The 10916-nt window shown below is 44.4% G+C and overlaps 1 protein-coding gene across 1 annotated transcript; it reads right to left on the bottom strand.

Moving 5' to 3' along the window:
• Positions 1-719: 719 nt before the first annotated feature.
• On the bottom strand, positions 720-5320 carry LOC134517708 (bone morphogenetic protein 7-like). The gene is made up of 5 exons (XM_063339538.1): positions 5032-5320; positions 4696-4835; positions 3835-3951; positions 2832-3033; positions 720-1168 (listed from the first exon to the last, which is right to left on the bottom strand). The coding sequence occupies exons 1-5, from the start codon at positions 5318-5320 to the stop codon at positions 720-722; spliced, it is 1197 nt and encodes a 398-aa protein (XP_063195608.1).
• Positions 5321-10916: the final 5596 nt, after the last annotated feature.

Here is a 10916-nt window from a genome sequence, read left to right as displayed (position 1 = left end):
GGAAGAGAATGATTTTACAAAGAGGAGGACCAGTTGATGCTTGATCATACAGAGGTGGCAGCCCTGAGTCTGAAGCGAAGATTCCTGGTTTCCAGACAAATGCTGACCTATGTGCTCCCTCAGATCGGCCAGCAAGCCCCAGGCGGACTTACAAGGAGGTCTCTGCATGAACTGGTGCGATAAGTGCATTTCCAGGTAATGCACGAGCTGCAGATGGTAGAGGCCTCTGAGATTAGCTCTGGGCAAACACTTATGCTGAAAGCTCTATGTAGGAGTGTACATCCCCACTGGATCATGCAGTCAAAACTGAGAGACCTGCACCCCGTCCTGGATTGAGGCAGGATACCATGCCTGTTAAATCATAGGAAATCCTGTGCCTCAATATACAGAACAAGACCTTAATTTGAACACTCATCTTAGAGTGTTTTAACTCCTTCACATAGCAAGTTCCTGTTTTTAATGGTTTCCTCTGGTGTACAGGCTCTCAAAGAACTCTCCATGCAGATCAGCATACCCTCCAGAAGCCCGTGGCTCTTCAAAAGCCATCCTTAAACACCTTTCCACACAGCCATGATGAGAGGAGAAGGATCTGAAGCACAGATGAACTTCTGACTCTCCTGATCTGCAATCTAAAATGCCATTTCCATTGGTAATGGCAAATGGGGAACTGAATCCAGGTGCAAGCCAACTGCAGACAAAAAAAGGTAAAAAGGGTCCCCCTAATGACAACCACACCTTGTTGCCACCATGTCTTTGTAATTTTTAAGGACCACATTCTCTTTGTCATCAAAGTAGAGAAGATTGAGGGACTTCAGTTCATCTGGCACACAGCAGGGCGTGCTGACATCTTCAGACAGTTTAAGGGTATGGACTATGGACTGAACTGTAGCATGGTTTGTTGCATTTAGACTTTCTCCCAAGGGGAAGACACAGGATCCTCTGCAATAAAATGCATTGTATCCACTCGGGTAAATTATCCATCCTGACCAGCCAATAGCACGGAAGTCAACGTAGAGCTCCCTTCGATGACAGGCTGTTACCTGGCTTTTGGCAGAAGGGACTGCAGCAGCTCGGGGTCTCCTGCTCATGCCTGCGTTGCTGCTTTCCGTGATCTGAGTTTCACGAGGCACACGTGAAGCATCATTTTTGGCAGAGTTCACCTCCGGTTCTGAAAGGAAGCTGCGTATTAATCTTTCCGAAAATAAATTAATTTCCCGAGTACAGTATTCTGCACAAAAGCCTATTCCATAAATTTTCATCTAAGTCTTCAGGATAGATTTAAAAATTACATTCAACTGTGAAAGTACCAAAAGGGGTGTGTGTGTTTTCAATTGCTATTTCAGCCATATTTCAAAAACTGCCACATCTTGTGTTTCATTTTGTGTCCCAAACTCAGAAGAAATACAAAGGAAAAGCTCAATGATATACTAAATACATTCTGTGAACTCCACAGGCCCTTTTCAGAGCTGGATCTGGTCGGAATGGTTTTAACAACCTTTACACGGCCACTCCTACAACACAGATCAAGCTGAGCAGTGCTAACAGAGCGTGGAGATCACAGACTTTTTCTCTCTCCAGTATTCTCCTCGCAGGAACTCTACCCATACACTTGCAAAACAGACAGTGCTCCTACAAAGTAATATTTTTAAAAATATTTTTCAATTTTTCGATCTGAAAAAATTACCACCAGGTTTATGGAATTCTGCTAGAAAATGAAGCTTACTGACAATAGGTTTGCTTTCAAAGTACCTTCTGAGAAGCCTTAATAAATGTCCATGGAGACCTTAAGATCCATGTAGAGAGGCTGAAAACCACTGATATACAGGCTGGTAGAAGGACAAACTGCGCAGATTCACTGACCACAAACAACAGGGGGGTCTAAGGAGTTTCTTCATTGAGAAAAGGGTATTGATTTCTCAGTCCTGGCACAGCATCCCATACGGAGCTTGATGCTCATTAAATCGGGATGCAGGATTTCACTATAAAAGTTTTCCTTGGAAAACAAAAATAAACAGGCCAGCCTTATTTTTGTTTTTAATCAATTTCACCACCTACTTCTTAATATTGGTGCAAGTCCTACCTAGTTTCTTTCTAATGTGCAAACGCAATCGTTTACCTGAAAACCCTGCAAAGCCAAAACAGAATAATTTTTGCCCCTTCTCGCAGCTTTTGCTCTTTGCATTTATCAGGCTCTAAAATCCAGCCTCAGTTGGTTTTACTGGAAGACCAGTGGGAGCGGTAAAACACTGTGTTTTGTAATTTAAGGGATGAGGGCGTTGTCTTTGATGAAAGCAGCCTTTAGTCACAATGCTAATTAGTCATTGAAGTTAAATAGGTGCTTAAAAACCAAGCCAAGGACAGAGAGGTTTAAATTGCTTATTTAACAACCTCTTCCACTCTTGAAAGCTGTGCTTAATAACTCTACTTACAGTTGCTTTACCAGCATTTTCACCAAGTTTTCCAGGTCACTGAGTTTTTTTAGCCTAAACCTAATCTACAATTTTCATGCAAACTTCACCACCACAAAAATAATATAAACAGTAACTAAAAAAAAATAGAACTCCCACTCGCTTACAAACAAAATATACCAGATCCCACCCTAGGCTTCCTGAATATTTCCTACAAACACTGTTTTTTTGAGGGGAGAAGCAACTTAAGATGGTGGGTGACCTACTAGCAAGAACTATCGAATGAAATTCTGATAAGCGACAAAGACGAACTTCAAAACTCTTCAACACTGCAAGTAAATACTGAGATGAGGTATACACGAGGCAGCAGAAGATAACAGAAAATGAACAGGGAGTTCATATTCTACATCAGAACAAACTTACTTGTGGAAGAGGGTACAAAGCTGGAAGACCTCCGTTTGTTACTGTTGGTGAAGAGGACAAGGAGAGCATTTCTACTCTCCTGCAAAGCGCCCTGGCTCTTAGCAAACTTAACCAGGTTGTGCTCAATTCTATTGTTGAATACATGTGTGGTAGTTATCAAAAAGCCATGGTTGGAGCTGCTGTTTCCAACCCACTTGGAAACCTGGTAACGAAAGGGAAATGAAAAAATATCGTTTCGATATTCTTATTACAGCATTATGATTAAGCAATGTTTTTATTAGGAAAAGGGAACGGGCAACAAGCTATGAGAGCATAAGAACAGAAGTGAGCTAACTGTATAGCTGAGACTCAATTGAGCTTAATATTTAAACCAGTAATTCAACATTTAAAAATACAAAAAACCATATGCATTCCCCAAAGCTACTTTTACAGGAAGATAATTAATTTCAGAGAATCTACGAGTGAATAGATGAGTCTAGGAATTAAAATTAACATTAAAACATATCCTCTCTGATTTCATCCAGGAATTTATTTTTCATAGCAATCTTAATAACAGAACAACATGAACTCTCCAGACTTTCCATAACATTAAAACTCATTTAAATCTAACAAACATGGCATTTGAAGAAATTAACTCGCAATCAAGCAAATTTACTTTATCTAATTGTTATAATCACAGACTAACAGATAAGGCCAGGCCATTCTCAAGCAGAGCTATCATGACCTAAGACGGAACTCAGCCAATCATCCAAGCATGCTGTTCAGACTGATTATAAAGCGTTGGCAATGAAAAACAGTCTGAGAATAGAGATTTAAACCCAGGAAAATGTATGTTTTAAACCACTTTCGGGTTTGTTTTTTTTTTGCTATGGGAAGGCATTCACATACCGCTATAGTTTAAGGGTATCTACAAAACAAATCTTGAAACTAACAAATAAAGAAGTCTACAGAGGAAGTTAAATGGAGATTTAGAATTAAAATGAAGTCAGAATTCTCTGCTTACCGTCTGTGTGACATTGAATACTTCCCAGCCTTCTGTGTACAGGGACAATAATCTTGATGCAATGAGATGCTTTTTTTGTATCTTACTTCCACTCTCCAAGAGCTCATACACTTCCACCTTGATGAGAACAATACAACAAAACAATAAGAATGAAAACAATTGTTCCAGCAAAACAAGGAGAATGAAGATTATGAATATTTCTGACACATCATAGCTGGAAAACTGTACTACCATTCCAGACCAAGCAAAAAAGTTGGTTTGGGGCGGTTTAAGGGAAACACAAGTATCAGTACATACACCTATTTCTAGATGTGTTCAGAGGCAGGATACTGGACTGTTTGATACTATAGAAAAATATCCTGATCATCCTTTTTCTTTCTCTTTTGAACATCTGATACTGTGGGAGTCTTCTGTTCCTCCACAGCTTTACTTTTAGGTTTGCAAAAAGTCTGATCCTGCCTTTTGCCAAAGGAACAGGTACAACTGACATCAGAGTCCTCACCTGCACGATTTTCCTACGGATCCCAAATCGCTATTTTTTTTTTTTTTTGAGTGGCTCAAGCAGACAAATTTCGATTTAAGTTTCAAAACGTTTCAAACCCCAGAAAAGCACGGTATGGCTTGAGAGAGGTCTGACGGAGCCGTCTTTAGGGATAGCGCTGCCATACTGTGCAAAGGACAGCCAAAACCTTGCGCCTACTTCTTTGCACGCTGGAGGCAAAGAACAACTGAGGCCGACCATCAAATGAAAATAAAAGTAAAGCAGGCTTGTGGTAAGCGGTTGCACTCCTCATTTTCAGTATTACTAACCACGTAAAGCACAAGTAAATGTTATAACTGACAGCTTACTTCCCCACTTACTTTGCAAAAGTGTTTCATGTCAGCCCTTCTAGACCGGTGTGTCCTCTTCAGCTTGAAGACCCTGAACTCGGCTTTCAGCATCTGCTCGCCCTTCTCCATGGCGCTGATGTCGAAATAGAAGTGGTACTGGTCCATGACAACTGGAAAGAGACACCCCCTTCCCCCTTAGCGACAACGCAGGACCCCCACAAAACAACCCCGGCCCCCGCCTCTCCCACAGCCGCCGCCGGGCCTGCTCACGGCGGGGCAGGGGACCCCGCAGCGGGGGTTTCACCTCACGGCTGGGCCCCCGCCGCCCCCCGGCCCCGGCCCGGCCCGGCCCCGCCCCAGGCCCACCTCGGTCCTCGAAGCTGCGGACCACGTCGCCCTCCAGCAGCCCCGGGGCGCGGGTGATGCCGTTGGCGTCGGCCACCTTGTTGAAGAGATCCACCATGAACTGTGGCGGCTTCTTGCGGGGCAGGACGTCGGGCGGCAGCTCCTCGATGTCGAAGACCTCCCGCAGCCGCTGCATGGCCGCCGCCAGCACCTCGTCCCGCGGGCCGGGGGCCAGGGGCAGGCCGCCGGCCGCCGGCAGGCTCAGCAGCCAGGCCAGGCCTAGCCACGGCCACAGCCGGCGGGCCGCCATGGCCGGCGGCGCTGGCTCGGGAAGGCCGCCTCGGGTGGCCGCAGCGGGGTGAGGAGGCAGCGGCCCTTCCGCCGGCCCCGGCCCGCTGAGGCTGAGGGCGGCGAGGCGAGTGAGCGGGGCAAGGAGCCCAGCCAGCCCTGATGGCCGCTTCCCCCGGGGGCGGGCGGCCGCGCCTCGCCCGGGCCATTAAGGCCCCATAAAGGCTCAATGGGGCATCGCCGCTCGGTCGTTAACATCAGCGGGCCGGGGGAGCGGCTGCCGGTGAAAGGGGAAGCCCAAGTCTCTGCAAAGAAAAGCGCGCCTGTGAAAATCTCATTCTTTACTAAAAAAGGCTTTGATATGGGCACTGCAGATCCCCGGAGGGGCCCCGGGTACCCACCGGTACCGCCGTCTCTAGCGCCGGCCCCGCGGCTGCCCGGGGTCGGGGTTTAGGGACAGGCCGGGATTCCGCCACGGCAGGGCAGCAGGGCTTCGACATCGTTAGGGATGTGGGGAGGCACACGCCTTCTGAAAAGCCATTTTAAAGGCTTAAATAATTCCCAAAGCAGCTTTAAGTAATTTGCCTTCCCCCCCGCCTTTGGTTGGTGAAGGGAGTTCCACCTTCCCCCCCCCCAAAAAAAAAAATACCCAACCCAACCCCTAAGCATCCTGCATACTAGTCCTTTTTAAGGCAGTCTGGCAGCTTACTGAGGAGCAGTTCTATGTTCCTGACAGTTCACGCAGCAGCGCCTATTCTGGTTGTGCCACAGGACCACGTGTTGCCTTTCCAGGCAGGAAAGCAAAGGGAGGTGGGTTGTGGGGCAGATAGAAACATCTCTGCCTCCTCTGCTTTGGCACGCTGCGTTAGGCAGGAGCACTTGCACTGAGCAAGCATGTGGGCCCATAGGGGAATGAGGTGGCGACAAAGACCATACAGTTCCACACGCTCCCAAGTTATCCATTTGAAGAAAAAAAAACCACCAAAAAGGTTTAATCTGGATTGTTCAAACAGCTCTGATACAGCAGGCACTCACCTTTTGCTGCGCTAAAGCTGAAGTTCCTAGGGTACTTGGCCACATGGCTCTTCAGCTCCAGACTCCTCCTTTACTGTCACTCATTCCAGCCTTCAGCTAGTGTAGCCACATGTTTGAAAAAAAATTGGTTAATTATTGCTATGGTTTTTTTTCCCCCAGAAGACAAGCTTGCTGATTCAGTTTGCCACATGAGCTGCAGAGGACTGACGGAGGAAAATGGGTAGCAGTGATGGGTGATTCAGACCGGTGTAAAGAGCGCCATTCCTGCACATAAAGCTCTCCAGTTGTCTTCTAAGGGCTGTGGTATCTCAGCCCATGGCTGACAGCAGCGCTAGATAAAGTAATACCCATTCAACTACCTGCCTGAGAGCATGGAAAGGGACTAGTAAAATATGAGAAATCATCACTAGACTGTTTTTCAGTCATCCTAAAAGCTTTGCTTCCACTCCACTGCTTCTTTGTATGCTTATCCTCACAAACCCTACCCTGCCCTTGGGCCTCTTCATTTACTCCTAGTATCCTCCCTAGGCATATACCTCCATTTCTACTCCCATGGTGCTGCTTCCAGACATTAATGTCTGGAAACACAAAGCTAGGGTTCCCAAACAACCTTAACTCTGCCCTAGAGGCAAAGATTTATGAAAAAATCCTCTCTGTTTAATATAAGCTGGGACCACAAACAATGAAATGCCTCCATCGTAGTAGTGCAACTGCAGAAATTCCAGCCTACAGTTAGCCAAACGTAACCCACTGAGTGCTGTGTTCTTTTATTTTCATATTTCTGATTAGGCAAACAACATAATGAAAGCCTCACTCCCTATTCTTTCGTAAGACTGCATGACTCACCACTTATGTAAGCCTTATGCAGGAGTTGGTCATAGCTCCACTGATGATACTACGTACTGGTTTGCAATTAGTGCAAGGCTTCAACCTCCCTGATCTGTACAATAAAAAAAGGTTCTCTCAACTTACATGTTGGGAGCAGTGTGGCTTTGGGAGCACAGGAAAAGCAGGAAATCTGTAGGGAGCTATGATAGATCGTTAACGACTTAAAATTTCAGGTGGATTCTCTAAAGAGTTCAGCATTGGCATTGCTTTTCCTTCTCCCTCTCTCAAGTGACTGCATAAATAGCTTGGAGGATCTGAAGAGTTCAAAATCATCAGGCGTTCAGGTATAGCTTACATGTAAGAATGGTGGGATTTATCATGTGGACTGCCACATCATCTTTGATGACATTACAATTAATATGAGACAGCAATATTGAAAAGGCATGTTTATCACATGCTATCATTACTGGGCAGAGCAACATTTACTTGGAAGCTTTCATTGTCCATTTCAGAACCTTAGCAAGTTCGGACTTAAATGCAAGTCCAACCCTGCCATTCAGAAACGAAGAGCTCGGCTCAGCATACGCTCTCCCTTCTCCCGTTAATTTCACATTAGCACAAATAATAAGGAACTAGTGGATAGAGCAGGCTGGAAGTTGCTTCTTTCTCAACACAGCTGCCTGACACTTTGTACACTCTCTGTGCAGGTTCTGGAGTTCCTAGTTAGTTTAGTGACCTAAAACACATCTCTTTTTCCGCGGGAGGCGGGGAAGAGTAGTTTTCTGCTCCCTGAACACAACAACGATGCACCGCAGCCTTCACTGGCTTTTGCAGGCAGGAAGCAAGAACACAGGGTATTTCACTTACTTCACAGCAGCTGTCTTACACCCATTTAAGAAAGAAAAGAGGAATGGCCTTTGTGTGAAAGATGTCAGACTTCTCTTTACTTGTAATGACAGTAGAGGCAGTAAAACCAGGGTCACCAACGGAAGTTAAGAATTACTAAGAAAAGCTTCAGCTTCTAAGTCTCAGCTGAAGGAACGGGACTGTACTACATCAGCCATGCTGCGTGAAGTCGGAGTGTTGACGTCACCCCAGCGCCTAGAATAGCAATCCCTTGAGGGCCGGGTGGATGGAGAGAGCCACTGAGTTAGTAAGCGTATATTCAGCATTTAGCTTGAATGTTGGAACAGGGAAATTATAAATGGCCCTAAGTAGCAGAGAGTGTTTTTACCATGTATCTAATATATAAATACCTCTCCCAGAGGAGATAAACTCCCAAGTGCTGCCAGCACATCCTGACTCCAAGGCATGTGCCCTACCCAAGCCCTTCAAAAAACTGTACTCTTAGCAATTTTGTATGATAGTTTTGTGTGAACTACAGTTGCTGAATTAATGAGCTAGACAATAAGATGCCATATTACCTCCCTTTTCCCAACTAGGACTTTTTTGTACTGTGCTGTCATTTCCTGAAGCACTTCCAAAGGACTTGAAAGATTTCTTGCCTTCCCCAAAAGGCGCACCCGTCAGATGGGGAAACCAATGCAGCAGGCAGTATAGTACCACGTCCAAAGTCACCCAGAGGTTTATAGCAGGAGAATCCAGATCTCCCTGCTCCTAAAAGACCAAACAGGTAGATTACTCCGCATTTTAAGCCATCTCACTGACTACGCTACCTAACTTAATTCCTTCCTAATTTTTCCTCATGGTTTAGGTAATTACTTCACCATACACTAGGAGTAAGCCAAGTTTGGATAAAACTGCTACGGGGTTCTCTCCACGTCGAGTCTTTTCATCATCTTTATATATCATTTGATAAACCACAGCCACCACCAGCACAGGAGACACTGCATTGTCCTTCCTTGCTGAACCACCAAGATATCCTTGGTGTTCCTCAACACCTCCTTCCTCCAAGTGACAAAACTGCTTAAACTGTTGTTACTAGACGTAGCGATCAGAGCAGTATAAAAAAAAAAAATGCAAGTCAGGTATTATCTCACAAATTTTATTATTCATCTACCCAGTTCCTTCTTCTAAAAATAAAACTATTTCATGTTGGAGAAAAGCATTACCCTTTTGAAAGAACATTAGTCAAGTTACTGTTTTCTGTAAGACTGTTTTGTCAAATTAATTGCTTAAATTACTGCTTCCAGTGACAGGTTTCCTGGAAGGATACATCCTGTAGCAATAACTTCCCCACAGCTTTTTCTAGTTACGCGATGCCTGCCTAGATATCTTTGTCACTGATGGTATATCATTATATGTGGACTTTTTTTTTTTTTTTGATAGATCTCAATGTGTAACATTTGAAAATCTATTGCAAAATTTCCTCCCTCCCTGCTGATGCTGTGAAGAAGATTCTCCTCTCATTTTCACACTGTTATACAGTAGTATCATTGTTTATGGAACATATTTTGTGTTTCTGCTCAGTCTTAGCGAAGGCAAAATGTTCTCCCTCTGTGAAGAGCTTTTTCCTTACACACTAGTGATGGGGCATTATGAGTCCTGGCAGTATTCATTCACTATCAAACAGAGTTAATTGGTAGATAAGGAAAAAAGCCCTGATTCAATTGCAGACTAACATCAATATAACCAAATGCACTTTATACATAAATTTAACTGGGGAATCAACGCACAAAGGTCTCTTCAGATGGCTTCTAAAATCATTGCCATCACCTATCTCCGTGTGCTTTGAAAAGCACCTCTCACATTGTAACTGGAGTTCAGAGAAAAACGGAGCTCACAAGATCATTCTTTGTAAAAATCAACCAAAAACCTGTGTACAACAGGTATCCCTCTTCAGGAACGCAACTCACCTCTAACTGTCCTGTCTGTACAGCAGTGTCAATAAACACACAGAAACTGGAGAAAGGCTAACATTCTGCAGCTGTTTCAATCACATACGCGCAGCGTCCCAGATAACACACGTTTTGGCTCTGATGAAGGCTAGGTCCTCGAGGAAGCAGCATCAGCCCATCCATGTCAGTGGAGCTGCATTTACAGCAGCTGAGGAACTGGAAGCTTCTTAGTCCTAATGACTCAGTAGCTCAAAGGGAAGTGCTGCAGGACTTTATGAACAACAAAAATCCCATCAAGTCCTTTTGAAAGTCTTGTCCTTTCAGTTGCAGCTTCTTGTAAGGCAGAGAATTGCACTAGTAGAAGACAGTCAAAATTAGCCAAGTTTAGCAACCTTGGAATCAAAAGCAAAATTGACCTTGTGACTTGAGTACGACTGTCTATAGGTGACTATCATCTGAAGCCAAAACTTACAGATATGAAAGCTCAATTCTCTACAGCTTTACTTGGGAGGACAACATTTATTAGCTGTAGTAGACTCAATTCTCCACATGGTGTAGCCCTTTGAGAAGAGGCTGAGCCACAATATGAAGTTATGGATTTAAAAATACTCTCATTTTTAATCATCATTTCTATCAATCTATCCATTCAGCACCTTGCTAACATTTCTTTTGTGGCGGGTCGTTATTGTTCAGAAGAGTCAAACACCTACAACTTTAGCAGAGTCTCTTTTCTCTAGGTTAGAGTTTAGTTCTACCAGAGGTGAGCGAGTTGGCTATACAAGACTTACGTGTTCAGCAAAAGGATGAACACAGGAGAATAAACACCTGCAAGAGTGTAAAAGGAGGACAGGATGGGGGGAAACATCTTAATAGACAAAGCAAGAGGGTTTTTTTACCTCCCTCTCTACAAATATAGTTTGAAACCAGAAGGAACAATTACGATAAGTTTTAACTTCT

Source organism: Chroicocephalus ridibundus, chromosome 6 (assembly GCF_963924245.1).
Source record: "Chroicocephalus ridibundus chromosome 6, bChrRid1.1, whole genome shotgun sequence".
Lineage (NCBI taxonomy): Eukaryota > Metazoa > Chordata > Aves > Charadriiformes > Laridae > Chroicocephalus > Chroicocephalus ridibundus.
This window is presented reverse-complemented; position numbering and strand designations above follow the sequence as displayed.

What these genes read in the sequence shown, in the direction of transcription:
- LOC134517708 (XM_063339538.1), bottom strand. Translation starts at nt 5,320, where the DNA reads ATGGCGGCCCGCCGGCTGTGGCCGTGGCTAGGCCTGGCCTGGCTGCTG. An exon ending in CCGCAGCTTCGAGGACCGAG is followed by an intron (nt 4,836 to 5,031) that starts GTGGGCCTGGGG and finishes GTCTCTTTCCAG; the next exon opens with TTGTCATGGACCAGTACCAC. An exon ending in TATTCAATGTCACACAGACG is followed by an intron (nt 3,034 to 3,834) that starts GTAAGCAGAGAA and finishes TTTCGTTACCAG; the next exon opens with GTTTCCAAGTGGGTTGGAAA.